The sequence below is a fragment of the Monopterus albus genome, unplaced genomic scaffold (assembly GCF_001952655.1).
Source record: "Monopterus albus unplaced genomic scaffold, M_albus_1.0 scaffold36.1, whole genome shotgun sequence".
Lineage (NCBI taxonomy): Eukaryota > Metazoa > Chordata > Actinopteri > Synbranchiformes > Synbranchidae > Monopterus > Monopterus albus.
In genome coordinates this window covers 639,407-658,324 of record NW_018127916.1, presented here as the reverse complement: position 1 = coordinate 658,324, position 18,918 = coordinate 639,407, and the positions used below count along the sequence as shown (strand labels likewise).

Below are 18,918 nucleotides of genomic sequence, written 5' to 3'. Positions count from 1 at the left end.
TTTCCTCATGAGGTGTCTCAGTAGACAAATATTTTGCAGCAAAGCCATTCTGGGACACAGAGGCTCTCCTGTTCATCAGAGAACACACAAAAGTTAAATGTTTAGCTTTATAAAAAGAAAAGACTGCTAAAGTGGTTTAACCATATACAAGCAATGATTTATGTAATGGCTTTGTTTTATTTTCCGCAATGCAAAATGATTCATAAAAAAACAACACTGTATCTCCTCTCATTTACATGGCTCAACAAGAAGGTGTGTGTTTAGTGTTCTTTACAAGAGGGTCTTGGCTGCATAGTGGCTACTATTCATTTTACTGAAGACATTGCCATTTCTTACAGGAGGTTGTGCTGTCCAGTGGAACACAGCCTCACTCACAGATTTATAGTTATGCTGTTCAACTCTGTGAGTGAGTTATTAATACTGAAACTCTGTCTCAGTTTTCCCAGATCGGCCCTAAGCTTTAATTAGAGTGTTCATCAAAACCTGTCACAACTGTTGAATCATACAAGAAGGTATGACATGGTACAGGTATCATGAAGAGTTTGAAGACAGTGTTTCCTTATCTGACAATCAGCAGAGAACATGAGAAGATTATCCAACAAAGAGTTTCACAACTCTGGAAACTTAGTATGGCAGCAATAGCCACAAGCTTACACCAGGCTTGACACAATAGATACTTGGGAGTGTCAATAATAGACTTTCCACCAGAGCATCTTAGAATTAAACCCTACAGATGGAGGTGGGTCTTGTGAATTGGTATGAGCAGCATCATAACAAGTGTTTGCATCACTGTTACAGCAGAATTTGCAAATGAGCAGTGAAGTAGAAGCACAGCAGAGAAGACCAGTTGGCAGGCCGCTGCCAGCTGAGACACTGGACCACTGGGCAGGGCATGCATTGGATATACAGTACTGTATGTTGCATGGATGCAAGTAGAGCTTGTTATGCAGTATTAAACACAATTTGGCTTTTACAGTCAGTATTTAGTGTGCCCTCCCTTTGCACTTAACACAGTTTGAAATCTTTTCGGGAGAAACTGTCTTAAAGTCTTAGAAACCATGACAGACCCTCCACCTTTTTCATTGAGGGCTTGCAACTCTTATTCTTCCACCTTCTCTCCAACTCTTCTTCTCACATACTGTTGACGATTGGACCTGAAAATTTCAAGCTTCGATTCATCGCTCCATAAGACTCTTTTCCATTGATCTTCACTCCAATCTTTGTGAGCTTTTGCACATCTCAGCCTTTTCTCCCCCTTCTGAGAAAGTGGTTTCTTGGCTGCTGTCCTTCCACAAAGGCTGTTCCTGATCAAGCTTCTTCAGACTGTGGAAGGATCAACATGGCATCCAGATGAAGCTGCCAGATGCTGAGCCAGGTCCTTGTTGGATTTCCTCAGGTCTCTCAAAGAAGAAACTCTGAAAAACTTCTCATCAGATTTTTCAGTCTTCTTGGTCTTCCACTCCTATTTTTGTCACTGGCTTCTCCATATTCTTCACATTTCTTTAAAGCAGCTTGAATACCACATCTAGAGTATCCAGTTTGTTTGTGCTGACATTTTTGTGTTTTTTAATACTGTGTATATATTTCCTATATTTCTAGTTGTATTTTGATAAAGAAACGATGAGAAATAAATAAACAGTCATAACATTTCTAAGACAAATCCAGTTTTGGCCTAAGGCTTTTGCACAGTCCTGTATATTAGGTCATTTTTTTAATGCAGTGTTGGTTTTTGTTGTTGTTGTTGCTTTTACTATTTTGTTACTATTTTATATACACAAGACAGCACAGTGGTCCTGAAGGCGTCTATTGCAAAGAGGCCATGACACCATTACTGTGCTATGCAAGCCCCTGCACACCGCAGCCAATCCTCAGCATTTATATGTGTGCACAGAACAACAGGGTCTATAAATCAGAGCTCACAGGTCTGCTGCTCTGCTACTGTAGCTTTCCTCATTGGTGGTTTGCGCTCAGATGCACAGTCAGTGTCGAAAGGTGAATTAATGACTTTGAGGAAAGTGTGAAGGTCAGACACATAAATAGAATCCACTAAGGTAGAGAGGAAGCATTCATCAAGCCATTGGCTGATTGTGAGAGTAGAGAGAAAATGTGACTACTGGTGCAAGACGCCGGTCACCTTAATGGGCACTGGCCTGGCATGGGACTATTTTGAGGTTCACAAGCCTCAACATACAAACCACCTCATCACACTTATGGCTGTTTTTCATACTAAATCCTGTTATTTCTTTACTGTCTTTAGATATTATTAATACTTCATCTAAATGCTAACTGACCTTTCTATAAGCCCTTCTTCTGAACAACAACAACATGCTGTCTAATCATCAAACCTCCAAGTATTTGCATGTTAATCTCTCAAAGGGATTAACAACACTGACACTTAATGGCCACTGATCTGAGCTCTCACAAACTGTGAAATATGGACTCGGTGTGACGTTATGCTGTGAGTAAGTAGTGCAGTGAGCATGTGTTTGAGTTCAGGATTAAGAGTGTTCTTGCTTTGTCTTCTGTGAACAGGATACATGATCTTTCACTCTCCAAATCTTCTCTTTGTTTCTTTGTCGTTGTTTTTTTTTTACTGCCTTTGCTCTCTGTTTTCTCTTTATTTACCATCACTGAAATGTTTCAAAGTTCACTGTCACTATCACCATGGCAACTGTCAGTTCTGTGATGCTGAGACTTGCAGCTGCCTCCTATTCAGGGATCATTGTTGACTGTGTGTGTATGTGTGTGTGTGTGTGTGTATGTCTTTGCATCTTGCTTTGCATTTGAAATCAATGCATCTCTCATGTTTACATTTACCCTCTCTGCTGATGTCAGCAGAGTATACAGAGACATTCTTTGATTTCTGGGATAAATAAACTATCACGGACTGTGAGACTGCAGAAACAGCAAGAGGTGTATCATTCATTCATATTAGACAATATAGAAGCAATATCCCTGAACAATATGACTAATTTGCCTCTTTATATTTTTGGCAATGTTTGACTGTTCACACAGCAACTGTTTGTGCAACGGGGAGAAGATATTTGGACATCTAATGGACAGCAGAAACAAATTAAGCCTTTCCACACACTGCCTTACCTCTATTACTCTTCTATGATATTTTTCTATCTAATAGCTCCTCTAGAGAACACCACCTAAGCTATCTTTCATTTCCTTCCAATTCTTTTAAATGCTGTGTACTCCGAGTTAAACTTCCTGATGAAAACAGTCTCCTTTGGTGCAACAGACCAGATCCTATACTGTTTCTATTTATATAGCCACCATAGACCGGCCAGGGTTTAAATATAGATGCTGAGTCTGGATTCTCTTCTTCATCTGAAATACATGAATAATTGAGAGGGAGAGGAGATGAGGTGGGATTCATTCAAGAGATGGATGGTCCAGGCATAGATTTTCAGATCACATTATCAGTTTGCTGAATGGGGTTGTGCAGCACTTTGTGCATTGCATGAGTTAGGGAAAAGTTTCATGAGGGCCCCCAAAAATCATTTGTTTGAGACTTTTCTATAACCTCAAAGTACACCGTGGCTACATTAGGAGATAAATACGACTGAATGTTGTGGATCATTCAAATAATCCTGCCTGTATCCAATCTCATGAAAATTGTTGTAATTTACCTACAAAATATAGCAAATATGTGGAGTAAACCCCTGTAATGTAACTTCATTAAATTTAATATAGTTTAGTGGTCTGACAGAAACATACATCTATCTTGCAAACATGATTTTCAGATTGTCTTATGCTATACATGTACATATTATTTTAAGCAAATGACTCTTAACCATCTTGTAATATTTGTAGAAACTGACCCTTCTTCTGGAGAAGCTGCCCATCAATCAGACATTCAGGGTGATTAGAACTGCTGTTGCCTTAATGTTGGACAAACAAGGGCCTGATAATAGATCACCAGTTTTAATTTACAGGCCAAAGGTAGTAGGTGTTCCCCTGAAGAGCCACAAGATGCCACAACTTGTTAGTTTTGGCAGGATGTGGGGGGGAGGGGGGTAAAGATGAATGAGGCTCTGCTGGTCAAGGTTACAAAAAGAAGCGATGTAGATTGCAGAGACTCACAGCTGAACTACTGCAAATGTGTGTTCGTCTTTCAAGCTATCATGCTGGGGAAAATGTGGAAGTCACAGTCTCCTCCCGTCTCCATGGAAACCCCATCTCTTTCACAGGCAGAGAGGCAGAGCCCGTCTACATTCTGAATCAGGGGTGTGAATTATTCCACATTATTTAGCACTTGCGATATTACTCGCATACTATTGACCACTAATAATAACATATTGATGAAGATAAAGATCAATAGTGTGGTTCTGTTAGTGCCTGTCCATCCAGTCAGCAAAAGTGTGGCAAGCCTTGCAGACATCTGCACCTGATGATTATGTCTGGCAGTTTTGATGACTTCTTTATGAAGTGGTCTATTCTTTCTCTTTTCAGATAATAATGTTGAATATTGCTTTATTTAGTCACAATTCCATAAACCAATGCCATTAACAAACTGAAGTGATGAACTATTAAGCACCTAAAGAAGGTACCACAGCAACTGAAATAAAAACCTGGTATAAATCAGAGACAAACCTAGAGCAGCACAGACAGTTCAAAACTGGGTAAGCTTCAAATAAGGTGCAAATCAGGGACAGGAAGGAAGGAGAAAGGGAGGGTGGAGACAGAAAGAAGGAGACGCTGTCAGACTTGCTTTTCACAAGCAGGTCCACGTAGCCACCTCCTGTCGAGCTTCAAGAGGGTTGTCATGGTGACAGTGGCTAGCAGTTGAGGCTGGGAGAGTGTTGCATGCCATCCCTATGGCCTCAGATGTGGCTCGGGGATGATAGGAAAGCAAGTCAGTTAGTCAGGGGATAGTTAATTTTCATGAATAGTATGTTCAGTATATTTAGCCCAGCACTGTTTCTCTCCATGCCTATTTGAGTGTATTATCTGTCATTATTAAGTACGTGTGTTTCCCTGGGTGAGTACTACGACAGTTAACAGACAATAGTACTGGGACTCACAGGAGTTTCCACTGATAAAGTACAACAGTGTTGCTCCTGCTGCTGCTAATGAGAAAGGTGCCAGACAGGGGACTGGGAATCTGGGACTTCCTGAGCTGTCACTTGGGATGCCACCAAACTTGTAATGTGAAAACATTAAAATGCACCTAACCAAGGGCAGCTGAACCAAATCAACAACTAAATCGACTATAAGCCATCATCAACAGTGCAGAAACCTTTAAAGTGAGACTATGTACAGTAACATTTGATAGAATTTCACAGATTTTCTCTGATGAAAAGTTGACTGCAAGCAATAAATCGTAGGTTTTGCCATTAATTTGGTCTGGCATAATCAGTAGCTTATAGTGGCTAATGCAAACTTTAGATATTGGTATGTGAATGACAACACTGAGTCAGGTTACTTCATGATTCTTCTTTATTTACACTACCAGTACACTGTGTTTGAGCATTTTCTATTTCCCCATAATTGTTACTTGTGACTATAGTGGCTGCTGTGTGAAAATTACATATTGCTTTTTAAAATATTTTTGTACTAAACCAATCATACGACAAATTTAGAGATGCTAGTGCCCATACTATGCAGTTTCCCTCACTTCTATGGAGCTTTTGGGTGTTTTTCAGCTTGTTGTTTTGGTTTCAAAGCCTGTAACTTTATTGTTCAGTTTAGTCCCACAGTACTTATAAACCTTGTTTCCAGCAACACCAGGGTTCTGTTTTAAATTTTAAAAAAGGCTTTGGTGAGCCCGCTATACACTACCTACTGGGCACAAAACTGCAGATAGACAACTAGATGGTCAACATACTTGTGCACTTAGCAGCTATAAAGCTAAATATTTCCCCTATTAAGTTGGTTTAGACAAAAACAGAGCGAAAAGGACAATGAATATTTGGCTTATATTAACTGGATGGCCAGCAAACATGCTAATTGTGCTCTGTGCCTGTATATGGTAATGGTACGGTTTCACTGCACCCTAAAGTCATAAAATACATTAATATTGCTCAAAATATCTCAAGTTTCAAATGTTTTATAAATTTTACTTTATATTTTTTGTTAGCTGATGCCTTAGTGACCACTAATTTCCTTCATGTCACAGCAGCAATTTAATGGCTAACATCTGATCTATAAGTATTGTGAAAGTGTTATAAAGTCTATCTAAAAAGTACAGTGTTCACGCTCCAATGAGAACATTAATCACAGCTGCTGGGACATGGCCAACAATAAACCAGGCCTTTGTATCTGATCTAGTCTGGGAGCTAATAGCAGAGCAAACAGCAAGTGCATGTGCCACTAGTCTCAGTGCAATGACTGCCATGTCTGAAGGCTAACTCCATCTTTCATATATGATTTAAGTTGTAACTCATAGGAGAATGTGACAGTCCATGACACAAAGCTGTGTATTTGTTTGGGTGCTTTTTGAGAAAGTTCTCCAGACCAGTTGTGTCTCACATATCTTAAACAGCCTAATGAGGGCTGCTGTCACCTTGTCCATTATAAGATGGGGATCCGTGTGTCTGCTGAGCCACATGACAATGTGCCATGAGAGACACAAACTAGTGTGTGCTCTTTGTTTAGCGCCACAGTGGGATTTCCTGTCAATCTGCTCTCGCTCTCGTTCTCTCTCTCCATGTCTTGTACACATCTTTTTCTCCCATCTAGATATAAATATCTCCCTCTTCATCTTTCCTTTCATTTAATAGGACACTGACATGCATTTGCTGGGAGTCTGTCTCTTTTTTGTGTCAGTAAAATCTAGTGTTCATAAAGAACACAGAGGACATAAACTTGAGTGTGGGGACTATTAAAGATCTGTTTTGTTATGTGTGCCACTGCATCCACTGAGAGTCTAAAATTAGTCTGAAATTCTGTTGATGTCCCATTCAACCTTTGCCTAGACATCTGTTTATTTATGGCCTCTGTTATGCACATCAGGCAGTTTATATCAGATTTAAAGTGCAACAGTTTTAAAGGAGGTTAAATTAGCATCCAGGAAAGAACGTGATAAAGACAATGAAGGCAGTGTGAGAAGGCGCACAGTGTGTCGACACAGGGGCAACAGGGACATAGGCCAGTGGGGAATGTGGGGTTTCCTGGAGGTACATGACCTCATAACCAATTAGTGATCTTTTTATAGCATCTCAGTCCTATTACTTCTGCCCTTTTTCATCCTGCTCTTCCATATACAGCTTTCCACGGCTTTAAATTTAGCATGACTCCATCCTTTTCTGATTCACTACTATTCTGTTGTTTGTACAAACAGATAGCAAGTAACACAAGAAATTCACCCTGCTATTTATGAATCATTTTTTCTTCCAACATCAGCATTTTCTGTTGCTGACAGCGCTACACCTTCTCTCCCCATTCGGTTTTGTGCTACCCTGGTCATCTCCACCCTCACTCTGTCAGTACCTCTCTGCCCTTGAAGTGTTTGATTCAAACATGGTCCCGGACACTGTAGACCCTCTCCAATATGACGAGTCGGGTTACAGAAGCTTGTTGAACAACATTCTTGTTTATGGAGAGGAGAATGACCTCAGCCTCAACATAATCAAGACAAAAGAAATAATAGTAGACTTCAGGAAGAACCCCTACCCTCTGCTGCCTCTGACCATCAAAGGGACTGAGGTGGAGAGGGCTGACAGCAACAAGTTCCTGGGCTTGCAGGTGACATCTGACCTGATCTGGACACAGAACACAGCCGCCACAGTGAAGAAAGCCCAGCAGCAGCTATACTTCTTTAGGCGGCTCAGAAAAGCTGGGTTGAACCATTGCTCTCTTACCCAGGCTTATAGAGGACTGGTAGAGAGCATCCTCACTACTGGCATCACAGTCTGGTATGGTAGCACCACACAGGCAGAGAGGAAGGCTCTTCAAAGGGTCATAAAGACTGCAGAGAGGATAATTGGGACTAAACTCCCTGCTATGGACACACTATACACACAGCGTTGTTGTAAAAGAGCAGAGAACATAATCAGAGACTCACTCCACCCAGCTCACACTCTGCTCAGACACAAAAACTGCACCCACAGCCTCAGGCACAGCAGAGTGGACAGTATCATCACACAGAAGAAGATTTTACAACAGCTTTTTTCCTGCCACAGTAAGGCTGATGGCAAATACAAAATGTGAAAAACCTGTGCAATAACCCCTCATTACCCTACTAAGTAGAAGACCATATACAATTCCACTATGTGCAATATCAGAAACTCCCCATTTTACTTGCTATCTTATTCCTGTATACAAAACTTTATCAAATATTTGGTATTCTTGGGTGATCTTATATTTAGACTAGGTGTTTGTTCTTTTGGCTTTAAACTCTTTACTTGACTCTAGGAGAGCCCTGCACAACAATTCCTATATGCCTAGACTGTCTGTTTATGCATAAATGGCAAATGAAAATCTTGATTCTTGATTCAAATAGACTCCCTCCAGGGCAGGAGGAGGGAAAACAAACAGATAGGGTCATTATTCATATCTGCCATGATGCTATAGCAACAGTGTCCACCTGCTGCGATTGGTCTTAGATAAAGGTGCCTCTTTAGCCATTTGTTTTACTACACATTATTTAGCCATTGTCAAAGGCCCACACTGTCAGTCATCTCCTAACAACTGTTGCTATTGACCAATTTCTGCATCTGTGCCTTAATTTCCTCTAGATGATTTATAGGGAAACCCTGCATCATGTGCTCAATGCTGTGGTTTGTTTGTGTACACAGGTGACTGTGTTCAACCAGTAGATCCAGTTTTTGGACAACATTTGGATCAAAGATGAGTTCACTGCATTATAGGCTCCCACAAAGGTGGATTCAGCATTATGGAATTGTGTACTCTATTAATCAGAATATTTAGTATCTAATACTTGTGCTGAAGCCTTTATATGATTGCAAACCAGAATATCAGAGCATATATGTTTAAGATAAAAGCAATACACCCTAGGATTACAGTTTCTCTGTGAGTCACCATAACTCAGGTCAGACAGGAGCCCTTCTCTTAAACCTCAGAACTAAGATCAAGAGAGAGCTGCTGGTTCTGAGCAGTGTATCCCCATGTTTGAGAAAAGTTGATTTTGAAACCTTTTTATAAAACTGTTATCAGTGGAGTGCATACAGATGCCAGTGTCTGAAATGAATATTTTACATGAGTAAAGAAATAAGCCCTTAAAAAGAATACTGCATGGATTTAGAATTGGCATGTTTTTACACAACTCAAATAGCACTGTTACAAATTCCCTCAGTGTCTACAGAACCCAAATTTTAATAGTGGTAATTTTTGTGAATTATATGAAAGAAAATACAATTCAATTACAATAAAACTTTATCCCTTATCCCTCTACTTAGTAATTCACTCATCTCTCTTTCAACAATCTTGATAGTTCTTTCAGTAGTTCTGAAAACTGCCTTCAATATAACCTGATCCAGTAAGAGGCCTTATCAGGACTGCTAACCCTGCAGAGCGAGTGTAATGTTTCAGGGAAGACACTGTACATATTCTAACAAACTCTTTAATCTGACCTTTGACCTTTAGTCTGTTGTGTGATGTCAGTGAATTTATGGATCTGAACAAAGAGTCTCCTATTAACAGCACATAACAGTAATTAATAATAAAGTACACACACTATATACAGTACATAAAATAATTTTGGTTATTGTCACAAGTAACTTTTATTTAAGTTGTACATGGGGTTGATATTACAGGCTAGAGAGCAGTGCAACATTTCCTCTGGTATTTCTTGCTATGGTGTACGGGGTAGTCACTTACAGTATTCAGATCAAACATGTTCAAGAATAATATACTTCAAAGTGAATGAAATCATTTTTTGTTTACCCCACGAGTACTGGTTGACACATTAGTTGTCATACAGTAATAAAAGAGGTGTAGTCTGCGTACTTGCTTGTTTGCATGATTGGTGAAGTATGTGTGTGTGTGTGTGTGTGTGTGTGTGTGTGTGTGTGTGTGTGTGTGTGTGTGTGTGTGTGTGTGTCAGGTTGCTGTTTCCTGACAAACTTCCCAATCTTCTGTACTCTGTTGTGAATCAGTCATCACCTAGTGCAGTTGCTACTGGGGACATTCTGCTCCTACAGAACTGAATGCTACTCTTTGAGTTGATTTTACGGCGGTGTCACAGCAGGGGGTTTGAGTGGCAGGCAGTGATAGGCCTCTCCACTTTAGAGAAGCCATTAGAGGGTGAAACCTCTGTGAAATAGCATGAAGATAATGTTTAACCCTAGTTCACTGATGGATCCCTAAAGCTTTTTCACCCAGCTGTTTCATCTAACATTAACCATGTCACTGATTTAGTGGATACTGAGTAGGGTCAGCACTGTGAGAAAATAGACAGCCTGTCTGGTAGTCTGTTCAGTGTGGTTGAGGACACAATGAGGGCTCTGTATGTGGCCACAGGTCTATAGTTAGCTGTACAGTGAGTAGTAAATAATAAACAATACACTTTTTTTGCATTCACCATCCAGCTTTTATCTAAGCATACTTAAGTTTTGTTGTAATGTTGTTTGACTTTGTCAATTCTTCACCTACTGACTAAGAACCTAATTAAAAACAAACTAAAGCCATTGTTGTAAGCCTTAGCTGTACTTTTTGTATATTGCTAATTAGAAAATTTGACTGTGAATATGGAAAAAATTATGCCTGCTTAACATCAGCAGGTAAGTATTGTCCTTATGACCATGTGAGCCTGCTGATTACGGAAGAGTATTAGGGCCACTACATAAATTTTTTTTAAAATTCTGACTTCATTCATTCAAGTCAGAATTCTGAATTTTAAGTCAGAATTCTGAATTTTAAGTCAGAATTCTGAATTTTAAGTCAGAATTCTGAATTTTAAGTCAGAATTCTGAATTTTAAGTCAGAATTCTGAATTTTAAGTCAGAATTCTGAATTTTAAGTCAGAATTCTGAATTTTAAGTCAGAATTCTGAATTTTAAGTCAGAATTCTGAATTTTAAGTCAGAATTCTGAATTTTAAGTCAGAATTCTGAATTTTAAGTCAGAATTCTGAATTTTAAGTCAGAATTCTGAATTTTAAGTCAGAATTCTGAATTTTAAGTCAGAATTCTGAGAATGAAGTCAGAATTCAGAGAATAAAGTCAGAATTAAAAAAAAAAAATTTTATGCAGTGGCCCTAATACTCTTCCATAGCTGATTAATATGAAACCATCCTAACTCCAATTTAATAGATTTTACCACATTTTATATTATAAAATGTTCATCCACCTAAAAACATACTGCCTGAAAACATAAACATTTGACACATTGGAGAAGATGTTTACCAGTTCATATATATTGCATTCTGTGATGCTTTTCCTCTCGTTTGTTGGTTGCAAAGCGTATTTTCCACTCAAACACACCCACACGTGGATAATCCTGATAAGTGAGTCATGAATAAATAAGGGGTCCAGTCCAATCCAATCCATCAGCTCTCAGCCAATCACGCAGTTAGTCTGACTCTTTCAAAGGTTTGTTTACACTGTCAGGTTATTGGAATTTACTTACTATCAGCACTTTCATGCTGTAATCAAAACACACAGAATGTGTACTTTGGATGGGGTGTAATAATCGAAATAAAAAACTCGTGCACGAGTGCACATCTGATATTATTCTCTTCCTTACATATTTCTTTTATAATTTTGTCTTTCAGATCCTGGCCATCATCTCCATTCTCTTCATTGTGCTATCCACCATTGCCTTGTCTTTGAACACACTTCCTGAGCTGCAGGACACAGACGAGTTTGGCCAGACCACAGACAACCCACAGCTGGCCCATGTGGAAGCTGTGTGTATTGCCTGGTTTACTATGGAGTACCTGCTTCGCTTCCTCTCCTCCCCCAACAAGTGGAAGTTCTTTAAGGGCCCTCTGAATGTCATTGACCTGTTGGCCATCCTGCCATATTATGTAACCATCTTTTTGACAGAATCCAACAAGAGCGTGCTGCAATTTCAGAACGTCCGCCGCGTGGTCCAGATTTTTCGGATCATGCGTATCCTGCGTATTCTGAAGCTGGCCCGTCACTCCACAGGTCTTCAGTCTCTGGGTTTTACCTTGAGGAGGAGTTACAATGAGTTGGGCTTGCTTATCCTTTTTCTGGCCATGGGTATCATGATCTTTTCCAGTCTGGTGTTTTTTGCTGAGAAGGACGAGGAGGATACAAAATTTAAAAGCATTCCAGCTTCTTTCTGGTGGGCTACTATTACTATGACCACAGTAGGCTATGGAGATATTTACCCAAAAACTTTACTGGGAAAGATTGTAGGGGGGTTATGCTGCATAGCTGGAGTATTGGTGATTGCCCTACCTATTCCCATTATTGTAAATAACTTCTCTGAATTCTACAAGGAACAGAAGAGACAGGAAAAAGCACTTAAACGAAGAGAGGCCCTTGAGAGGGCAAAGAGAAATGGTAGCATTGTCTCAATGAACTTGAAAGAGGCATTTGCTCGAAGTGCAGAATTGATGGATGTGGTGGTAGAAAAAAGTGACAGGCCTCATGACAACCACCTCTCTCCAAGTCGTTGGAAATGGAGCTCCAAGAGAGCTGCATCAGAGACAAGTTCAAACCGTTCATTCATCACCCAGGAGATAGGCTCTCCTAACAAGGCCCGAGCCACCAGTCCACAGAGGCTAAATGTTCAAAAGCTAGAAGAGATGTATAACCAAATGGCAAAGACACAGTCACAACCCAACCTCAATGCTAAAGACAGAGGCTCCAGAGCTGGCAAACAGAGAAATGAGATAGAACTGGGGCCCATCCAGGATCACAGGCCACCAGGGTTAGGAACCAGAGAAGGAGTGGGGGACATGAAAAGCTTGTCCAGCATTGACAGCTACATCAGTTGTGCTACAGACTTTCAGGAGAATCCACGATTCTCCCATAGTCCAGCAGTAGACCATGGTCTTCAGGAAAGCAGTCGGTTTTCCCATAGTCTGGCTGCAGCTTTGACCCAGCAAGCCAGGGCAAGTACAGGCCAGCAAACCACTGGGGAGCATGAGCCTGTGCTGACTCCTGTATCGATCACAAAGCCCTCGTGCTCAGAGAACACAAGGAAATTTTTCTTTTCTGGCAACTCCTCAAAAAACCTTATCCACACAAGAGACAGTGAAGGGGAGTCAGGCCCTTCCCCTCTCTCAGATAGCTCAGTCCTGTCAGACCACTCTCTGTTAAGCCCTGAAGTTTCTGTCTACACCACCGCCAGCAGCAGGACCCCACCCAAGTCCCCGGAGAGCACTGCCCTGGCCCCAAGTGTGTTCACCTTTCATGACTCCTCCATCAGCAAATACATTGATGCCGATACGGATGATGATGAGCACCTCCGCGACATCTCAGACACAAGTCCCTCAGAGCGTCTGCTGAGTGGATCAAGCCCAAAACGCAGCATCAACATCAATTTCCAGAGGGGCACCAACCATTTAGAAGCAGCCCAGAAACTACTGGGTCAGAACTGCTTGTTCCCCATTGAAGGAATTCGTGGGGTAGCTCATGAGAATCATGTAGGGCCTGAGATGGTGCGTAGACCAAAGGTTGAGAGAGGGCGTCAAAATACTTTGGATAAAAGCCTCTGAGACACAAATGGAGCAGAAACAAGCTGGAATCTGGGGCCAGGGTATTTGTGATAGAGACACCAAACAGACTAAAGCGCTCCAGAGACAAAAGAAGAGTGGGAGACATGGATCTCCCCGAAACATTTCACAAATGACCTGAGCATTCCACTGGGCAGAAAGCTCTGTGTGATCATATGTGGTGAATACTCTGGGAGACAAACATTTCTAAATTGGAGAATGTCACTGCCCCTCCTCCAGATTGTTCCTTTTAGCAGTATTCCACACTCACAAAACAAAGGAGAATTCCCAGGCAGAGTTGTTGGAGAAGCCAAGTTTAGTGGTTGAAACTGGTGTAACATGCCTGAATGAATGGATTTTAGCGGCAGAGGTTTATTTCTACATTCTCTAGGGAAAAAATCCCTGCTACCCACTGTTCCATTGCAGTTCATTTTATAGTCTTGGAGATACAGGACAGGACCTAGAAGCCTATAAGCTACTCACTTATGCTCTCCATTCCCAAACCTGGCCTTAGTCATTTACATTTGTAGGGGTGTGCATGGCTGCATATATATGTATGTGTGTGTATGTATGTGAGAGAGTGTGAATGTTTATAGTAATTCATGTATAAACACTCTTGAGATTGTCTTATCTGATTTATTTTTATATAGATAAGAGAATGTTCCTTATAGAATACGTGATTTGCTAGTCTGCTGTGTCATAATCATATGTGAAGAGTAATCCTGTATAAGGCTCGATGTCTCAGCACAGAGCCTGCAGTTATCAGAGGAACAGGCCCATTAGTGCTTTTTCCTGAACAGTATTTTTCTGTCCACTATCATAGTGAGAATAGACAATAGGTTCACATCGCTACCACTGAATATTGTCTTAGCTCCTCAGTATTATTTTCAAAGGATGATAGCAATGGACCAAGAATTTTTGCTATTATAATATGAATTGCTGCATAAGCTGCACATTTATGAAGCATGCATGTGCCCAGTCAGTTAACATACAAAAACATCATGAGTTGCTTGTCCTTCATATATTAAGAAATAATTAAATTATAAGAAACTCCTCTTTTTTATGATTACAGTTTACTGACATGAGGTTTAGATTTAAGTAACAGATGTTTAGCATGCATTGGCCTTCCTTTGGCGTAACATGAAAGCAGCCAAAGAGATCATACCAACAGCAGGGAAGTTATCCATCTCTACTTTAACCATCAAAGTTAGCACTAAGAGCAATGAATAGACAAACCAAGTTGGCTTTCCCATAAATCATTTGTAATGCCAGAACTGATAAAACCCACACATGAGCACACACGCCCACCCACAGAAGATACATACAGGTATCTAAGAAAATTTTCCAGATACATAGATACACTTAGTTTCCATGGCGACTGCAACTGTCCACAAAGGCTGGCAGCAGCTCCACAATGGTTTATTAATTGGGGTGGGGAGGATTAATGACATGTAATGTATGAGCACACATAAAGCAGAGCAGGCATGCACCCATAAAATGATGGGTATGCACAAGATGTTAGCAGAGCCATTTCTCAGTGTGCAGATTCACAAGTACTGTGTAAATGGGACATTATGATGCAAGCACCTTGCACATAATGTTTGTCTAAAATATTTGTAGCATCCCATAAATAATTATAATTCCACATAAAATAAATTAGTTTTAGTTTCTTGGCTGTTAGGAGTCCAGAGTGGTTTCCTTGTTATCTGTTTATTTTGCCACACAGGAGAGAGGAACAGTCTTATATAACTGAAAAACATAAAAACATGAGCACAATAAAAGCACAGTAAGACAATTAAAGATATTTATAGCACTCATACTACCTTGAATTTAACCTTCACACCCATTAAGATCATGCTAACATCAGCAGAGTTACAGTAAAACGGGCCATTAATTGCCTACAGCTAACCTTTCCCCCTACACTTTAAAATGTGAAAGCACAATATTTTAAGTCCTTTAAAAAAAATCTAGAGCAGAATATATTTTCTTTTATCACAACTCAGTTATCAGAACCACACTGCCAACTACATGAATGCTCTGCAAAAATGACCAAAATAAAAGCTTTCTTTGTTCTTTCTGAGAAATATAATGGTAAAAGATGCTATTAAAGAGGCCATTGCATTATTCTAAATGTGCAGTAGGTGTATGTGTTGACTGAAATTTGCTGAAAATGTCAATAGAAAGTGGTTGAAACATAGTCTAATCACAAACTCTGATTTCATTTCCTGTTTTAAACCCAGAGTTGAACCGTTTCATGTTGCTCTTCCACAGCTGAGAAGTGAAAGAAATAGCAATGACTGTGAGAGACAGAAGGAAACTGTGTGAGTATATGTATGTGTGAGTGACTGCAGCAAAGCCAGAGCATTATAGCAATGTGGCTGCCACTTAATAGAAAATAATGAACAGTTTCCATTATGAATGTAAGCACATCAGGAAAATCCTGCTTTTATTTTCTCTATATAAGATCTGCTGTTCTGTCTGTAACATGCAGAAGTAAGACATTTTAATTCCAAGAGAATTTTAATTACATGAGAAAGAAGGATTAGGTTGGCACAACTTTAATTTTTGAAGTGCAGCTCCATTTGCAGCTGAGAAGAAAGGGATGGGAGGAGCAGTGTATGAAGCTTATGTAGCATATATTAAATAATTAGGCAATGATGGATGACAATTCACTTTATGAAGCATCAGTGAAAATTCTAATTATTGCCCTTTGTTCGAGATAAACTAAAGAAAAAGCTACGTTCACAAGGAGAACAAGAAAAACAATCACCCTCAAAAGGGTCGTTAAATATTAACTTAGGTTTTATCTGTAAAAAGGAGTTTCAAACTGAAATGATTTAGTTTTAAAATTAAAAAAAAAATCTTATTGCATAACAACTGACTGCAAATATTTCAAGGTCTCAAAAATCTAGATGAATGGCTGCTCACTTAGAATATGTTTACTTTCCTCAATAAATGTATAATTTGTCATACCACTTTATTAGGTGGCACTGGTTCAATTCCACAGTGAAAACATAATAAAAAATACAAGCTTGGTCCAGTACATCTTATTTTCTTTTGTTAAAATGACATCAATCTCAAGTTCATGTTAGTTCCTTTTCATTGCACATTTATCTTTAGCTTGTGAGAAGTCAAGGCCAGTGTCCGCCAAATATAACTGTTTGTGCGAGAAGATTTCAGAATGTTTTCTCTGGTGGTGAAGAAACAAATTTCAGCCAGACATGCCCTGCTGAGTGCATTGCATGATTAAATAAATGGATAATTAAGTTTCATTTTTCAGCACTAGGCTAAAGGGCATTCAGATCACGGAATCTGTCCCATAATTTAGATTTCCTATCTTATGGTAGTCAGGGACCATTTTCACTGAAGTATCTCTCAACAATGATGACAATCAATGTTTCATGAATAGGCAGCAAGCACTGTTGTAGAGAACTGAGATTTGTTATGGGCAAATATTACACAAACCTCCACCCATGTGCATATACACATACAAGGTTGAAAAAACATAGAAAAACATCATCTGGACTTGGTTTTAGGTAGAAAACCTACCTAAAACCAAGAAAACCTACCTAAAACCAAGCCTAGATGATTTTTTTCTACGTTTTATCAACTTACTATGACCTGGACCACTGAGAATTTGCACGGACATACACATACAAGTATTACAATGCTGATGCTAGTATTAATATTCTTAGAAAAGGCAGGAAGCATCAAGCATGATGCTGTAATTTGATACCTAGACTGTGATACTGTGACATGATACCACCATACTACAAAAGCTATTTTTACAAATTATTTTGTTTTTATTTTATTTTTAATCTCTCTTTACCTCCATTTCCAAGGGGAACATTCAAATTAACAAATTCTGATACTATAACACAGCTTTTATTTTCACTGAGGTCCCTGTGGAGAAATTCTAAAGTGACTTGTTTTATTCCTCATTTACTGATACAAAGAGCACAAAGTTTTCCATACAAGATTCCTAACTCTACAGTAAAAGCACTTCTCTGAAATCTAATATTTGGTTGTTGCGCTAGCTGCTAAATTTACCTGTAAAGCACTTGAAGTCTTTTTCATTTTTATTACAACCGCACACGACATTTTCAAGGACAAGTGGTGGTTTTAAAAAACCGAATTTGAACTATTTCTTTAGCAAGCAGGCCAATTCCACACACTCTGAATTAAACATTGTATTACAGGACTGGGATTAATTCAAGATATTTTGATGGAGTGAAGCACACATCACATATGACACCATAAAGGGAACCAGTATTACAGCGTGAGACAAATTAAACCTAGTGCAAATTAAAAACACAAGCTATAATTTTTCTGTCTTAAGCTCTCAGTGGAATTGACCCCAACTTTGCCTAAGCCATCAGTCTTTGTAAAGTACACTGTTTCCAGGGAACTGAAAAAAGATATTCGAATGACCTTAGCCAGCTCTTATACATTGTTGTTTGTAGGTCCTGAGGCTGTCTGTTTTGTAAAAAAGGAGAAAAAAATTTCTACCTGTTGACTTTCTATGCTGTTGTTTCTGTATAAATGTTCTGTTGTTCAGTGCATGTTGTAACTTTGGCGTTGTGACTGGTTGTGATTCACACAGAGCCAGTACTTGTCATGTTTTAAAAAAAAAAAGTGTCTCACTGTCCCCAGATATTTCCTATTTCTTAAGCAACATTTCGGTTGGATGATTCAAAATGAAATAAATCAGATCACTTTACATTTTGATTAGGAATTGCTGACTCTCATTTTACAGGTAATTTAAAGTTTTGGTACACAACAAAATAGGAATATTTGTACTAAGGTTTATGTTATGTAGTAAGGACAGTTAAATAAGTAAGAACAAAACAGTCTAACTATGGAATAAGATTTTTAATGGCACACGTTCAGCCATAATAATAAAATACTTACATGAAGTAGCACTAATCTGAAAACGATTTGGTTTGGCTGTAACACTAAAAATGCACAACTGAATAATGACGAGCACCCTTTGGTTTAACAACCAGTGTGTAAGTATTGTGGCTGGTTTGCAATTATGCTCACAGATAGTTTGTTATATACAGTATATTTCTGAGTAAATATGTAAGGGAGGGAGGCTAACAGAAGGAAGGATGATAAAGAGGAGGCTGTGGGCTGCTGGGCAGGAGCAGGCCTCCAGCCCCCCCCCACACGTCTCTGCACAGCCCTTCATCACGGATTTCCCACTGCCTGCCACCGGAGAGACTGTCCTCTGCAGGAAGGAGGAAGGGAGGACTGCTAGTGGTCATAAGAATTCTTTTCAAGTCAAAATGATAAACAATATGGCCATCTAGTGGCAGT

At 39.5% G+C, this 18,918-nt stretch overlaps 1 protein-coding gene across 2 annotated transcripts in view; it reads left to right on the top strand.

The window, feature by feature from the left end:
* The window catches only part of kcnb1 (potassium voltage-gated channel, Shab-related subfamily, member 1), a 29,599-nt gene extending 12,426 nt beyond the window's left edge, over positions 1 to 17,173 (top strand). For both annotated transcript variants that reach the window (XM_020598176.1, XM_020598177.1), the window contains exon 3: positions 11,683 to 17,173. In XM_020598176.1, the coding sequence (XP_020453832.1) occupies positions 11,683 to 13,602 (1,920 nt within the window). In that variant the 3' untranslated portion in view covers positions 13,603 to 17,173. The remainder of the gene's footprint in view (positions 1 to 11,682) is intronic.
* Positions 17,174 to 18,918: the final 1,745 nt, after the last annotated feature.